Below are 16,042 nucleotides of genomic sequence, written 5' to 3'. Positions count from 1 at the left end.
AAAAAAAAAAAAACAACAACAACAACAACAACACAGCCTTGATTTAAGAGGATGACGCTTGCCAAAATACTACGCGACGATTCGACGAAATCACCGACTGTGCCAATTTTATACCTTCGGGCACCAGAAGGGCCCAGCGTCCAATACTTTAATACCGCAGCTATTTCCTATATAATATATTGGTTCAAATATCAGGAATATGAGTATTTACCTATGCTAAATAGATATACAGGCATTAGATATGGCTATAATAGCTACGGTGTTGGCCAATTGATTTAATAGGGATTTAAAATAATAGCCCATATAAGGAAATAAAACTTCTATTTTTATTGTCAAACAGTTAGAAATTTAGGATCTAAAGCTTGGAGTGAAATACGAGTATTCTTCTTAACTCCCGAGCGCTTGCATAAGACCTGCCCAGCTATAAATATTGTCCCGGCGAAAGGGTAGTCTCAACATAGTTGTAACTTTTGTGTCATAACTACATGTAAACATTACAGAACAATGTCGCTCATCACCGATGATATCCTCATGGAACTTTGGGGGAAAGCCCGGGCACAATCTTCCGATGAATGGGCGGCAGCGAAGCTCTGGGTTCATTTATGGAATAAGCACCTCTTCTCAGAGAAATATTGGGTTCTTTCCCCAGAGACTCTTGAGGGCAGTGGCAGTCGACGCGTGGATACTACCATAGAACATCTGGGAGATAATCAACTTGCGGTGTTCGCCTTCCATGAAACAAAAGTATCGAATACACGGCCTCAAGAGGTCGAAGAAGCCGAGAAACAAGCGTTTACTGCTTGTATAAAGTATCTTGGAGAGCACCCAGACTTGCAATTTGTGTACGCGTTCACATCATTCGGAACGAAGGGCAGAGCATGGCGGTGCGCTCGAGAGGACAATTATTTGTCGCCCATATTCGGCCAGTACATCGAGGTACACTCCTCGGAGGCTCGGCTGATCAGACAAGCTGTCCAAATGATGAGGGCAGTACCACCAGATAGATACTAGATAGGGTATTGGAACTGCAGGGTGTTTTTACCGACTTATAAGACTCATAGTATTGAACAAATTGAGTATTGCTTTCTGAAACGTGACGTCTAAGATCAAAACATTCATTGGAAAGGAGGTTTAGTAGGAAGTTGATATATAGTTCAGGCAGATATTGACCATATGCCAAGAATTTATCGGCTATCCGACCTCAGGACCGGCATCCCGATCAGATAGGCAAGTGGATACGGTTTATATAGGAAAGAAAGGTCTTTTGTAGAACTCCATGCACCAAAAAAAACTCCACAAAATAGGCATATACATCATATAGAAGCTTCGTACGTTCGTAGACATTGACTAGATCAGTAAAGAGATATGAGAAACGCAAATTCAAAATGCAGGTCTTTCATCCCTTCACCTCGTCACCAGGACGTCGTTGCCGTACACACTACATGTTTGTCACGGCGTGGCTCGCTGAAAGTAAGAAGGGGAGATAGAAAAAAATGACTATCTCCCCTGAGAACGACTGCTCAACAGTTTCAAGCCAATCCAGTTGGAACAAGGGTCAGGATGGGAGAGCGCCAGAGGTGACGCAACGCGTTGGAAAAGACGAGGATCGACGGGATCCTCGCGGGGGAATCAAGGAGGTATTAAGTCAAGAATGAGCGGGAAAGCAAACAAGAAAATGATCTAATCGACCACCTGGCAGTAGAGTTGAATCTCTCCCACCAAGCCCTTGGCGAGCATGTCACGATGTTGTTCCCGCCATTCCATGAAAGCAAGCTGGACCGCCTCGTCGCTATCAATCGTGACAAAGTCACCATCTTCATCACGGTAGCGTAGTCGAACGGTTTTGTTCCCGATGGATCGATCGGTGAACCGAGCAAGTTTTGCATCCACGCGATCCGTCAAGGAACGGAACAAAATGTTGGTCGCGATTACCAGCGTGACATAGTTGTCATCAAAATTCACCTTGGCCTTGAGTTGGGTGGGCATGTAGTCTCCTTCCTCTGGCTCTTGGGTCAGGGGCGATGTGGCATGATCGGAGATTTGCCCAGAATGGCGACTATCGTTATATTCCGGCTCGTTGAAATGCGTGGTGTGGAGTTGAGGCTGGCTACGAATAGGGAGCTGGGTGTTGGTGGGGGAGCCATTCTGGCTGCGGCTGACGGGAGCTTTCATGTTGGCCATGTGCGCAGGAATTGGGGGCACTGGGACATTGTCGACTGTCTGCATAGTGTGCACTCCCATATAACGCCGTGACTCGGGATTGTTATTGTGATGGTGAATATCAGGGCTACTGGCCGATCGCATGCGTTGTTGGGTCATGCCATTTGCGGAGTGACCTTGCGGGCCCGAGAGTGGGGGCAATGACGGACGCTGAGCACTTCTTCCACTAGGCTGTGGTGGGAAATATCCACCGGAGGTTGTCCCTTCTCGAGATGCTACACGAGACAACGCTGGTGCTGTGTAGCGAAGGGAGTCCTCACTCCAGCCCCCCGACGGAGTGGTAGAATTTGTATTCTGGCGACTGAAGGAAAATCCTGCGGATTGAGAACTCGATCTCGTGGAAGGAGTCGGAGTCTCCGTGGGGGAAAAATAGGAGCCCATGTTTCGATCACTAGGGGACATGTTACCGTTGCCAGTGAACTGAGTGTGCACCGAAAGTGTTGGATCGGTTCCCACATAGCGCGGTCGGGTGTTGGGGTGAGCAACAGAACTGGTGCTGCCACCGGTGGCAGATCGGGTTCTCAGACTGGTACTGGACGCATTTCGGCTCATGGGGAATTCGGAATGATATGGATCTTTGCTGATGGCGTCATCGGTATCATACTCTTGTTGATAGGGGTTGGGCATGTGCGCCATGCCCTCCATGTACGTGAACTCGCTGTCAGATGTCCCAGTGTTGCGCATAGTGCGTCGCTCCGCTTGTATCGCCCGCTGGGTGTCAATGTCCTTGTACCAATTCCGCATGGTGTCTTCGCTTGCATATCGGATGATGAAATTATCGACGACACCAGGGTCTCCTTTCCAGAAAATCTGAATACGGTAGAGTCCTATTGGAATCGATTAGAGGAATATTTCCCAATCTAATAAGTCAAGAGTAATGCTTACCGGGCTTTTGAAGACAAACAATATCTGTGACGTTGGCCATGTAGATTCGACCCTTCAATTGGAGACGAGCCTTTCCTTTCGCGTTCAAAGACGGCTTATCTTTCTGCATCATAAGCTTCGACTTTTGCTTGTTAGGATTGATATCTTTGCAGCAGAGAAGTATGCGCTCGAAGAGATAGATATGGTACTAAGGGCCATGTCAGTTATGTGGCATTTCCGGGAACCAAAAAAAGCGTAAGACGCAGAGAGCGAGATCACGTACCTCTCTCTCGCTATCCTTTCCACTGTCTCCTTTCACAACCTGGAAAGTGCCGAATCGAAGGAGATCTCCAAATGACTCCATCTTCAATGCTTTCCAGTCATCCACACGCTCAGATAGATCAATTACGGCCGCAGCCAAATGTTCTTTGTGGATTGCTTCGTTGGCAAAGTCCAACACATTCTGAATACAATTGACTGCGTGTGTGATATCGGCCTGGAGTTGCTCGTCTTCTAATTGTTTGCGTAGCTCCTGTGAAGGGTACAATCACATTAGCTCGTTGATCTTGAACCAAGCACGGAAACAAACCTACCAAGAGCATCAGTGGGTATCGAGTCAAACGCTGGAAAGGTTTCACGAAGAATCCATTGAGCGTTTTGGGCTGAGCAACCATTTGCTGCAGATCTATATGGCGTGGCGCACTTTGGATTTTGTCCCATTCCTTCATACAAGCTTCATCACAACGCATCTGGTTGGCAATGAAAGGTTCATATTGTCGGAAACCATCTTCATGCACGAAGAAAAGGTGACCCCAGTTCTGCATTTCTTCTGGCAAGGCGTAGTGCTGCTCCATGCGAATTAAGAACCGTTGGGCAAAGTCTAGAAGGTTGTTCAAGTTGAGGAAAATCTGATGGCTTGCATCGCCTGTCAAAGCACCCGTCTCTTCCAGTTCCTTCTTGAGTGCTTGGAGGTTCTGCAGGTGATGAACATAATCACGCTCCGTCTCTAGAAGTTCCTTAAGAATATGCTCTCGCTTGGTAAGCTTCACATTGGACTTCGCGCTGGGGGTCTCTAGAACTTCGGATTGCTTTAATTGACCTTGCATCTCGAGGATGTCCAGCACACGGTTGACCATTTTGATCACTTTGATGAATCCGGTGGTACTCTCGCCGTAAAGGTCAGTGATCAAAAAGCAATCCTGTTGAGGGAATGCCAGGTCTTGTAAACAGGCCTGTAGGAACTTGAAGGTTGCCGCTTTGGGACGCTTCGCCTCAGTCACCTTGCCAGGATCAATTTCTAGTTGCTCTTCGGGACCGGACGCATTATAAATGCTCAACAGTGGATAGCCATTTCGGAGACAATTCCACAAGGAAGCCACCGGATCTGTATTCCCTCTCATGCGATCATCGTCATCCATCTCTTGCAGGTATGGCTCGAAGTTAGGAACTTCAGATAGCCGCCTCCTCAAATTGACACAGCTCTGGTAAATCGATTCTCCACCGCGGCGGTTTATAATGTTATCCTCGGCGATCGGAGCGCCGCTCATGGCTGCGGAGTCGATCATATCGAATTTCCTCGAGGGCCAGATATAGATGAGTTAGACCAGCCAGGCTCAATTTAAATCTGCACAGTAGACCCAATAGGGATAGGTTCGGAGGAATCGACGAGCGTCGGAAGTGAAGAGATGACGATCATGGGTTCCCCGGGTGGGTTGTGAGCTGTGCGGCGCAGGGAGTTGTCAACCGGAGTTTCGCCCGAAATTCCGGAGACCAACAGCGATACGATCGGTTCTCGGTCGTAGGCGTGATCGGTTTGGATGCGGGCCCCTGGAAATGCCCTTGAGAGATCAGAGGCAAGAGGTAATAAATATAGGTATATTTATTTGAATCCAATAGCGCGGATATCAAATATGGTGCACCGTCACTTCCAGGAAAAGGAGGGGCTCGAGGAATATATTCCGACCTGCAGCCAGCCCCAATCAATGCGGCGTGGGGAATTCAAGTGTCTGAATGACTGCTGCAGCCGGGCAGGCGAGTCAAATCAGGTTAAAGAGAGTTCGGAGGAACACCTTTGCGAAAGGGCCAGTCACTAGGACTCAGGCGGACAATCGAAGTCCCTCTAAAAAAAGGGGGAGGCGCACGAAATAACAGAATAATGGCCAAAACAAGACAGTCTCAGCAGTTGAATAAGGTCAAGAAGACAAACAAGAGCAAGTACAACAGACAAGAGTTCTGATGGTAACAGAGGAATAGGATGGAGAGAGGGTGAGCCGAAGGAGTCTGTTCAGTTACCTCAAATGGTTTAGCGTGTGTTTTATGGGGCGGTGTGATGTGGAGAGGGGCAGTTGGCTTTTGCTTGTGTCAGCAGCGCCAGGGACCCCCAGGGCTGGGCAAGCCAGGCCCCCGGGGCTGGGCCTAGAAAGAGAGAGATGCTTGTACAATACCCTTTATAGATTCGCATACGGAGTACAAAAAGGTACATTGAACTAGTGAAGTATACACTTACAGTCAAAATCTTTTGCTCTAGAACTTTTCCAAGGTTATTATTGACTCTTGTCTTTTGCGTTAATATTGGAGAAAGTAAATTGCCGGTTTCCATCGGATATACTATATCAACATCTAATAGAACAGGCCAAGTCCTTTGCCAATGCAATACTGTATGAGACATTGAGAAATCGACCTATTGTTAACTTCCTACTTTTCTTTGATGCAATATTCTTAATGTCTTTATTATAGTCTGTTTTTCTCATAAGCATATGTTGTATATGTTTTGCTACAGGCGCGAGCCACGTGACTGGGACAATAATGTCCATTTCACGCGTGTTATTCCAAAGCTTTTTATTACATACTTCGATGAGAGACGGTTGAGAGTATTACTCTGTATTTAAATTGAAATTCTATGTTTTCTTTTTCTTTTTTCTTTTTTCTTTTTTCCTACTTTCCGACTGAAGCTGTTGCGCTCTATCAGGTGGGCCTTGTCTCGTCCAAACGTGACGTGACTTGCACCGAGGCCAACCCATCTATCTACTCAACCTCCCATCCCCAACCCTCCTCTTACAAAGAACCCTACCCATTTATTAATTTTCTATAATCTCTCTTCGCGAAAACTCCCTTGTGGGACTTCGCAGCCACCGCGCACCATTGATCTCGGCGTTCGACTCATCAGCTCGGCGCAGACCCGCTCTGAAAACCCGCATCAATGGAGGGTGAGCCTCTGCCCGATGTTCAGATATCCCCTACACTGCAATTGCAAACAACTACCATCTCCGAGTTCTCCGCCCCTTCTCTATCACCGTCGTTTAAGCTAGATGAGGGCTACTCGGACGATACTCGAAGCCAGGCCGACAAAGATCTAGGATCGGACAATGTCATGGCCCTTCCAAATTGGGTGCTCGCCCAGTCTGAGGCCGGTAGAGCTGGTAAGATATCCCTTTCCCTTTCCCTTTCCCTTTGCCCCCTCGATAATTGCTATGAGCGCGAAACATCAGATTTTCTTGCTTTTCTTAATTTTCTTTGTTAACCGACGGTTTCTCGCCCCCAGAGCTCGCATACAGCCTTCTTCGATCTCTACGAACCTCAAGCATCGCCGCAGTAGTTGATCGACTTAACCCCATTCTCCATATCGACCCATGTGTCAGGCTTCCCCCAGAAATCATATGGGAGGTCTTTACCTACCTCGACGCCCGGACGCTTTTGAATGCCTCGCTTGCATCCCGCTCATGGCGTGAACGTATCCTTGACTCGGGTCTATGGAGATTCCAGTACATACACGAAGGTTGGGACGTGGACACGAGCGCGGTTCGCGCGTTTGAGCAAGAACATTCCGAGGCCATGTCGCCCCAGACCCGGAAGTCCCGCCTACGACACTTGGAACCAGACCTCGGGGAGCCTAAACATAAAAAGCGCGTGCCATCTACCTGGCTCGATTCACGAAGTGACGAAAGCCAAAGACCGACCGTGTTTGGCCCTGCGCCCCCCATGGCCGACAGTGAAGGCGATCACCACATGACTGATGATGACGATCAAACAGCACCTTCGTTTGCCGAAGACCCAGAGTTTATTCTACCCACTAATATTCCCCAATCTCCCTCACCATTGTACCCACCTCTAAGATCGCGTCTTCTCATGCGGGATACCGATGGAAGTGCTAAAGTCAACTATTTCCATATCTACAAGCAACGCAGGCGACTTGAAGCAAATTGGCATCAAGGCCGATACACCAATTTCCAACTTCCTGACCCGTCCCATCCAGAAGAAGCCCATCGGGAATGCGTATATGCGATCCAATTCGAAGGCCGATGGCTAGTCAGTGGGAGCCGAGACAAGACCGTGCGGGTCTGGAACCTGGATACCAAACGACTGTGGCATCCCGCACTGATGGGACATACGAAATCCGTACTTTGCCTGCAATTTGATCCCCGACCCGAGGAAGACATCATCATCTCCGGTAGCAGTGACAAGTCCGTCATTATATGGAAATTCTCCACTGGAGAAAAGATCCATCAAATTGAGCAAGCGCATCTTGACTCGGTGCTGAATCTCAAATTCGATCATCGTTACCTCGTAACCTGTTCCAAAGATCGAACTGTGAAGGTATGGAACCGCCGAGATCTTCTACCGAATAGCAAGGATTATCCGCATATCTGCCATAAATCAAGCGCCACATATCCCGGATGGATAATAGATCTGAACACCATTGCACCGAACATGCTTGAAGCTGGCATTGCGCGTGGTCAATACAAAGTCCTAGAGCCTTACACGTTGCTAATGACCGTGGAAGGACATGGAGCCGCCGTGAACGCGATGCAGATTCATGGTGATGATATTGTGACGGCGTCTGGAGATCGAGTAATCAAGGTCTGGAACATCCGCACTGGTAATTGCTCGAAGACTTTGACGGGCCACGAGAAAGGCATCGCATGTGTTGAGTTCGACAGCCGAAGAATTATCAGTGGCAGTAATGATAACACTGTTCGCATCTACGATCATGCTACCGGAGCCGAGGTGGCGTGTCTGCGAGCTCATAATAATCTCGTTCGCACCCTTCAAGCTGGGTTTGGTGATGCTCCGGGAGCCGACCGAACCTTGCGCGAAGAAGCGCTAGCATGTGACACTGCATTCTTCGCCGCTCAAGAGGCCGGGTTGGACGTCGAAATGGGCCACCGGGAGCAACGCCGCAATGGCTACCAACCAAACACTGCAGGATCACGAGACCCTCGCGATATGCCCGCCCTGGGAGCTAAAATCCCACCTGGTGGGGGAGGTAGTAGCTGGGCGCGTATCGTGTCGGGCTCCTACGACGAGTCAATCATAATATGGCACAAAGACCGTGATAACAAGTGGATAACGGATCATCAACTGCGACACAGTGATGCCATCGCCAATTCCACTCGTGCGAACCTTAGCGAAGTGGCACGAGCCACTGTCGCGGCCCAGGCTCAACAATTACAAGCAGCACAGGCTCTGGCGACACTTGGGCAACCCAATGCCACTCCCCACGCTAGTCGTGCCAACCCACCATTTGTGCCTCCTGTGGCTATCAATGCCCCAGCACTCAACCCACCTCCTGCGCACCACCATCACCACCATGGTCATCAGCGCAGACCTCAAGGGTCCTCGACAGCTGCGAGGGTGTTCAAACTCCAGTTTGACGCACGGAAGCTGATTTGTGCCAGCGTGGACCCTCGCATTGTGGGATGGGATTTTGCCTGCGATGATGAAGAAATCATTGAGGCGAGTCCATTCTTCAAGAGTCTCTAATTCTTTCTCGCCTTTTACGCCTTTTAATATCAGCATCTGTTCTTGTTTTACTTCAGTGCATCTTTTGCATTGCCCTTATTGAGTGCGAATTTCGAACCCTCTGATGAAAAGATGGCTCAATTCACTTCACGATTTACTATTATTAGCATCCATACGATCGCGCTGTGCTTTACCTGGCGCATTGATCCTCTCTCCCACTCTCTTCTCCTTCTCTCCGTGTTCCCCTCCCCTTGCCCATCTTCTCAATGTCGTGTCATGCTATACGGTGGGCTTAAATGATGTATTTCTTATTTTGACTTCTATGTTAGGAGTCATGGCCTATATCTTTTTCGGAGTTTCTATTTATCTTACTTTTCCTTGCATGGCGCCGGTGTGGCATTTGATCGATAGCATTATGACTAGCATCAATTACATGAACCTTCTGAATGACTCATACCCCACCATAGGGCTATATATCAACGACCTAGCCCTGGAGTACTTGCATTTCCCCAGACTCATACTATTCACTTCTCAATTCCATCTCTAGACATGGCTACCCCGGACTACCACCTCATCGGGCTATACACCCGCTACTCCAGTAAGCACCATGCAACCATCCACACATCAGACCTAACAAGTCCTCTCTAGGTTGGACAGCACGCGTTGAAGCAGTACTGGAATACTTCCAGATCCCCCATACACGCCAATTCATACCACTCTCTGAAGTACCTACCTCCATCCTCATGAAGATAGGTATACAGTCACTCACCAAACATAGAACAAATCCTTCTCCCCAACAGGCCTAGTCCCAATCCTCCAATGCCACTCTCTCCCCTCAACAATAATAACAGACTCCCTCGCCATCTGCGAATTCCTCGCTGAATCAAACCCAACACTCGCCCTCTGGCCCAAAGACCGCCAACTGCGCGCCCTAGCCCGCAGCGCCGCAGCCCAAATGCACTCCGGCTTCCCAGTCCTGCGGAACAACTTCAGCACAAACTTCCTCGGCAAGTATACAGGCAACATCCCGATACCGGACGGCACAGACGCCGAGATAGCGCGCATGCTCCGGATCTGGGATTCGGCGCGGAAGGCGACTGCAGAGCGGCTTGCCGTGCTGGGCGAGGTTGATGAAGGGTTTTTGTTTGGCGGGTTTAGTATTGCGGATGCGTTCTTTTGGCCAGTTCTTTGGGTATGTTTTTCTTTCTTCAACGATAGAAGAAAAAAAACATTGGCTGACTTTGCTTTCTAGCGGTTCCGCTCTTATGGTCTTTCGCTAGATGGTGCTAGCCCTGATGTGCTGGCGTGGATGGCGAAGATGTGGAATGATCCCGTGTTCAAGGCGCTGGGTGATAGCTACTATGTGCAGGCTGAGGATCCGAAGACTTGTATTGCGCATTATGATGATATCTTCCGGGATAGAGATGATGTGCAGTACAGTTTGTTCCCGAGGGATTGGACTTTCTCGGTTTCTGGGTGAGATTATATCGTGAAGAGTTGATTCGGGTACAGAGGTCTAAACCATACTAAATACATATATCATTACGTAGAATGTGAACATCCGGTGATGGTAGAAAGGAGGTTTCATTTGAATGCGCTACGTTTTTAAGGTATTAATGAAACGAAGGAATCTATCAAGCATTCACCAATGTGATTGAGAGATGAACTGTACATTCGATGGGGCTCAAAATGTTTCTCGTAATAGTCTATTGTGGATAGACAACAAGCATGCGATTTTCAGCATACGAGAGAAGAACCATCTCCTATTCAAAGGTAGAGCATCAGCTAACAAGAGAGGGACGTATGTACAGAAGCAAGATGCTAAAACACGTTCTAATTAATGATAAGACCACCCAGTAAGCAAGCACGTTCATGCACTGAACATTCAGAAAAGAAAGAAAACAACATCACAGTAGCCACGAAACAGGCTGTGAAAGCGTATAGCATATACCTCCATGGAAGATTATACAGCGGTAGGGTTCATAGGGGCCGGGAACATGGCACCGTAAAGAGATGAAATCCATGCCTGGAGGCCATGGAAACGAGTATTCCCCTCACTGTTTTCATTCTGGGATCCAGCAGGCGATGGTTGGCTCTGGGCCGTTACATATGTTTCCCGCGAGCTGGTCGCCCCAAGAGAATCATCCTGTTCCTCTTGGCTGCCCGAGCAGCAGCAGAGACAAGTCTGGGATTTTACCCATGACAGAACGTCCGGACAAATGGGCGTGCTTGCATGAGGGCCTTCATCTGCACCGCCGCGGACAATCGTCAAAACGGAATGCAACCGCGACGGATGTGGGGGGATATGGTCTCCAGTTGCTCTAGTTCCTTGGGCAGAAGATTCCACTGAATCTGTAGGACCGTCTGATCCAAGCGAGTTGCACGACACGCCGAGATGTCCAGTGTCTCTGTGCCGCGGTGCGCGGCTTACCACAGCAGGGGTGGGACTCGATGTAAAAGGAAAATGTCGTCGAGATGGGGAGGCCGGAGGCTGCACACGCCTGCCTGGGCGAGCCCCGAGATCACCCTTTGTGTGTGCAGCTTCAATATGGGAATCATGGCTTGTATCAGTGACTTCGGGTTGGGCAATGGGAAGATTGCGTTGATGAAAAGGGTGTTCATGCAGCTGTCGACCAATGCTCATTCCATGGCCACTTTGTCGATGGGGGAACCGGCCCTGTACCAGTGTTCCGTCCTCGGCTCTTCCTATGCCATTAACGGAGATCCCGCCAGTATGGGATGTAGAAGACGAGAAGCCGAAGAATCTCCTTAGGGTATCACCATACGAACTTCCACGCTGACTACCAGAAAGACCCCCACAATGCAGTGTTGTGGGTGGTCGTACACCGTTGTCTGGGAGCATGAACTGCGCAGAGTAGGACATGGCCTCTGACGTACCGAAGGAGGGAAGGCCAGGGGGTGTGGGCTTTCTTTCTGGCGGTGGATATCGAGGCTGGACGGTCATTACGGCAGGTCCCAAGCATCCAGGCCATTTGGGCCTGTCGATACTATCATTCGTATCAAGAGAGACAGCCTTGCGATTTAAAGATCGGTGAGGGTCTGGTACCGATGCCGTTCTACTCAAAGGACATCGCCGCCGTTGTGTAGCTTGCCAGTACTGGTCAGATAACAGCTTGGCATGATTCCCAAGCTTCCCGGCCATTCTCTGTCGTTTTCCTCCTGGTATAATGATAAGAGTATGATCATCCTGTGAATCTGTAGTAGCAAATTTCGCCATGTTTACCGCTAAGCCTTGCTCGTGCACGGGGTTATCATGGGCGAGAGATGCATAGAAACGAGGGCTAGAATCATTTGGTGTGGTGACTCTGATCGCATTGTATATAGATCTTTCATCACTAAGGACCGACTCAGATGATTCTGGGTTATCGTATGGTGAAATGGAGTCGGAATCGGGTTGCTTTTCACGTCTGGGGCTCTGTGATGCTGGAAGATTCGAATGGGGGCTACTGGACTGATCGAGTCTTCCTCGAACAAACATCTTGAAGGCGAAAGAGCGAAGCCTGGTCAAGATGAAAATAGAAAATATACTGGGGGAGTGACAGGTGGGAATATCAAAGATGAGTATGTGATTTCCTTAAAAACCCTCATCGTGCCTGCCAAGATCAAACCAAAAAGAAATATTATACAAAACAGAGAACAGTCTATATGTACACTCTTAACTAAATATGCGCTCAGAACCCGAAAACGTTGAATGTCATGATCATAATGGAGTGCCACCTGGGCTGGGCATTGGCTTGCCAGTCACCTGGGCGTGCTCCTTTCTTAGGGCTCGCAGCAACCCTTCAATTCTGCGACGTTCTTCTTGTTCGGCCTAGGAGATGTTAGTTAGGGAAAAAGACAGAAAGTTACAATATAACTCACCCTCAGTATCTTCATGTTCTCGTTGCGCGTATCACGCATCATCTTCTTGAACTCATTCTTAAGCACCATAGTAGATGTTGTCTCAGAAGTGCCATCACGGCCCACAGATGTAGGACTACTCAAGTTCATCCAGCTGATACGTTCTTCTGCCAGTTGTGTCTCGAGTTGCTCGCAGCGATCCCGCAGACTGTCAATGAAACTTTCGAAACGTTCGCGTTCCTTCTCAAACTCGATGCTGGCTTTTGTCATGGCTTCGTAGTCGTCAATGGTCTCACGAAGCTCTCTTTCAAGAGTATCCGCCCGCTGCTGAAGATCACCACCTCCTCGCTGACTCTTTAGAGTAGCAAGTTCCTCAGTGAGCTCGATGTTGCGGGTAACCAGAGCATCGTTCTCCCTTTGTATACTAGGGTTGGAAGACACCTCTGCCGCGCGTTCAGCTCGGGTACCATATGCACCATCCAGCTCTGCCTTGACCATAGTCAGTTCAGTTGTGACCCGCACAATCTCGCCTTCGAGCTCAGTCATCTCATTCTGCAGGCGAGTGGCATTATGCTCGGACTGCGCGCGCTGATCATCTGCTTCCTTAATACGGGCATCAGATTGAATCCGGATCTGTTGGATGGCGGCTTCGAGTTGAGCCACCTCTTGCTCTGCGCGGTCACGAGCACCTCTAACTTCCTCGGATCTAGAATCACTATCGTTCTGTAGGGTTTCAATGACGCTCTGCAGGCGTTGGACTTCGTTCTCCGCACGGTCTCGGGCTTCCTTGATGTCCCCGTCTCTAGCGTCGGCGTCATTTTGTAAAGTCTCAATGACGATATGCAGACGCTTGACTTCATCTTCCGCGCGGTCGCGGGCTTCCACAGCCTCTTTGCTCTTGACGGCGGTGTCGTTTTGCAGAGATTCAATGATGGCCTGTAGGCGCTTGACTTCGTCTTCCGCACGGTCGCGGGCCTCCCTGGCCTCTTCGATCTCAGCGTCGGTATCATTTCGCAGAGACTCAATGGCCACTTGTAGACGCTTCACTTCGTCTTCTGCATGGCGGCGGGCCTCTTCGATCTTAGCGTCGGTATCAGTCTGCAAAGATGCAATGACGACCTGTAGACGCTTCACTTCATCTTCCGCATGGTCACGGGCCTCTCTGATCTCTTCGTTCTTGGCGTCGGTATCATCTTGCAATGATGCAACAACGACCTGTAGCCGCTTGACCTCGCCTTCTGCACGGTCGCGGGCATCACTGACTTCCTCAGCCTTGCTATCGTTTTCTCTTTGCACTTCGTCGATGTACTGTTGCAAGCGTTTAAGCTCGGTCTCTGCTTCATCTTGGGCATCTCGGGCTTCCTTGACTTCGCGAACCCTGGCATCAGCTTCGCTGTGCAACGAGGTGATAACGCTTTGCAAACGTGCCACTTCGCCCTCGGCCTGAACTAGGGCCGCTTTGGCTTCTTCCTGGGAAGAACCATTTTGACGCATTGCGTTGAGCTGTCCCATGACAAGGGCCAGCTCGTCGCGGTTGGCGTTACCCTCACGCTCAGATACTTCAAGATCTCTGCGAGCGTGGTTCAACTGTTCTGTTAGGTCACCGATATAGGCATCTCGTTCGGCATCTGACTTGGAGTTGAGCTCGCGTTGCTGCTGGATTTGTATGGTGAGGATACTCTTCTGCTCAAGTACTCCATCCACTCGACTATCCAGACCATCTAAACCAGTCTGAAGGTATGAGAGTTGTTCTTCCAGCCCCTCGCCGTGAGACGCATCGGGAGGAGGAGGCAAGGTTGGCGAACGGGTCAACCCAAACCGATCAACGATGGTTTGCACTTGGTTGTTAATTTTGGTGAGTTGATGTTTCCAGGCGCCCTCAGCTTCAGGAGCAACATCGCGAGCAGTCACAGGAGTAGGAGCGTCTCCCGTATGTAAGACGATATTATTCATGCCATTCTTGATATAGGCCAGGTGAGCTTCGACCGTTGCTGTGGGATTGACAGGCCCTCCGCCTGCTGACAGCTGCGGAGGAGGATCGATGAATTCACCGGGGTTGGACTGTATCATCATGTCATGCATGCGCTCGCTCAGTTCCTCCAATCGTCTTTCTGTAGCCTGCATGGCCTCCGTATTCATTGCGGCGGCCGCGTTGGTCTCACCCTTCCCGTGTACGCCAAAGTCATCCAAATGCTCGCCCGCCCGGTAGAGACTGCGGTCATCGAATTTGTGATCATCATAGGTGCTATCCGAAGTGTGCGGAGCAGGGTTTTTAGGACCCTTTTTCAGACCCTTGTGTGTCATCTGCAAGATACCGGCAGTATGCTCCAGCAAGCGCTGGTTGATCTTCTGAGACCTCTTCTCCAGCTTCCAGAGTTCCTGCGCCAACTCCTCACATCGCCGCTGGCTGACCGCGAGTTCGGAGTCGCTCTTGTCAAGGGCCTCAGCAGCCTCACTGCGACCAAATATGCCCCGGCTCTTCCGGCGCGGGTTCGAACCGCCATTGGAATTGTATTCGCCGCTACTTCGTGGGCTAGGCGGGCTATAGAGCCTACCAAGAGACTGCGCCGCATCACGTAGTTTCGTTTCGAGTGCCAGTTTCCGCTTCGTACCCTGGATGCGGGTAGATAGTAACGTGACTTCCTTCTTCAGCTCTTCCACCTCCTCGAAGGATAACACTTCATAATTTGTGCTATCCCCTATAGCTGTCTCGGTCAACAGGTACATGGCGACAGGGTCGTTGGCATTCAGGAGAGCCGAGCTTCGCGGGTGGGCCGAGTTGAGCTACCAGAGACGAGGTAACCATGGTTAGCTGGAGTACTATGCGTCCATGGGTGTTGTGTACTCACTGGATTATATCGTGACCGCTCCTCATGTTGGGGGTCCAGAGCATCCCGATACCCATCCACGAGTGACTTTCCGTGCGGCGGGATTGGAGCTGGGGCATCGGAGGCGGTCATGGTCGAGAGATATCGCGGGTCCCCGTAGGAGGACTGGCTGGATCGCATACTGGTATTCATGGCCGTTGGCCAGGATCTCTCCACTTAGAATAATCAGGAGAAATTTAAGAACAGGTGTCGCGCATCATGGGCGGTGGAAGGAAATGTAATATATCTGAGTTTAAAGAGTTGTGGAGAGAGATGTCGGTAATTAGATGGCGGGGAGTAAAGGAGAAAATACACGGCACAATTCACAGACATTTCTCTACAATTTTCTCTTTAAATGATATGTTCGATTTGTACATAAAAGATATACTGAGTACATATATGTAAGGAGTAAATGGTATATTGAAGTTCATACCCCTGAATCCTTTTTTTTTTCTTCTTTCTTTGATCATTTAAAACTGGACTAGACTACC

The 16,042-nt window shown here is 49.6% G+C and overlaps 5 protein-coding genes across 5 annotated transcripts; 2 read left to right on the top strand and 3 right to left on the bottom strand.

The window, feature by feature from the left end:
* Positions 1-1,680: 1,680 nt before the first annotated feature.
* Positions 1,681-4,631, bottom strand: PGRI_064100 (Rho family guanine nucleotide exchange factor CDC24; the record flags this gene model as incomplete). Its single annotated transcript, XM_040794124.1, has 4 exons — positions 1,681-3,047; positions 3,106-3,292; positions 3,368-3,616; positions 3,678-4,631. 4 exons carry the CDS (start codon positions 4,629-4,631, stop codon positions 1,681-1,683), a joined length of 2,757 nt encoding a protein of 918 aa, XP_040649374.1.
* A 1,652-nt stretch (positions 4,632-6,283) lies between these two features.
* On the top strand, positions 6,284-8,844 carry PGRI_064090 (F-box and WD domain protein; the record flags this gene model as incomplete). Its single annotated transcript, XM_040794123.1, has 2 exons — positions 6,284-6,503; positions 6,626-8,844. The coding sequence occupies 2 exons, from the start codon at positions 6,284-6,286 to the stop codon at positions 8,842-8,844; spliced, it is 2,439 nt and encodes an 812-aa protein (XP_040649373.1).
* A 528-nt stretch (positions 8,845-9,372) lies between these two features.
* Positions 9,373-10,303, top strand: PGRI_064080 (glutathione S-transferase family protein; the record flags this gene model as incomplete). The annotated part of the gene is made up of 4 exons (XM_040794122.1): positions 9,373-9,421; positions 9,472-9,576; positions 9,624-10,015; positions 10,076-10,303. 4 exons carry the CDS (start codon positions 9,373-9,375, stop codon positions 10,301-10,303), a joined length of 774 nt encoding a protein of 257 aa, XP_040649372.1.
* A 483-nt stretch (positions 10,304-10,786) lies between these two features.
* PGRI_064070 (uncharacterized protein) lies at positions 10,787-12,322 on the bottom strand (the record flags this gene model as incomplete). Its single annotated transcript, XM_040794121.1, has 1 exon — positions 10,787-12,322. One exon carries the CDS (start codon positions 12,320-12,322, stop codon positions 10,787-10,789), a length of 1,536 nt encoding a protein of 511 aa, XP_040649371.1.
* A 222-nt stretch (positions 12,323-12,544) lies between these two features.
* PGRI_064060 (involucrin repeat protein) lies at positions 12,545-15,644 on the bottom strand (the record flags this gene model as incomplete). Its single annotated transcript, XM_040794120.1, has 3 exons — positions 12,545-12,655; positions 12,706-15,468; positions 15,534-15,644. The coding sequence occupies 3 exons, from the start codon at positions 15,642-15,644 to the stop codon at positions 12,545-12,547; spliced, it is 2,985 nt and encodes a 994-aa protein (XP_040649370.1).
* Positions 15,645-16,042: the final 398 nt, after the last annotated feature.

The sequence above is a fragment of the Penicillium griseofulvum genome (assembly GCF_001561935.1).
Source record: "Penicillium griseofulvum strain PG3 chromosome Unknown contig_91, whole genome shotgun sequence".
Lineage (NCBI taxonomy): Eukaryota > Fungi > Ascomycota > Eurotiomycetes > Eurotiales > Aspergillaceae > Penicillium > Penicillium griseofulvum.
The sequence above is the reverse complement of the archived record's forward strand: the minus strand, read 5'-3'. Positions and strand labels throughout refer to the sequence as shown.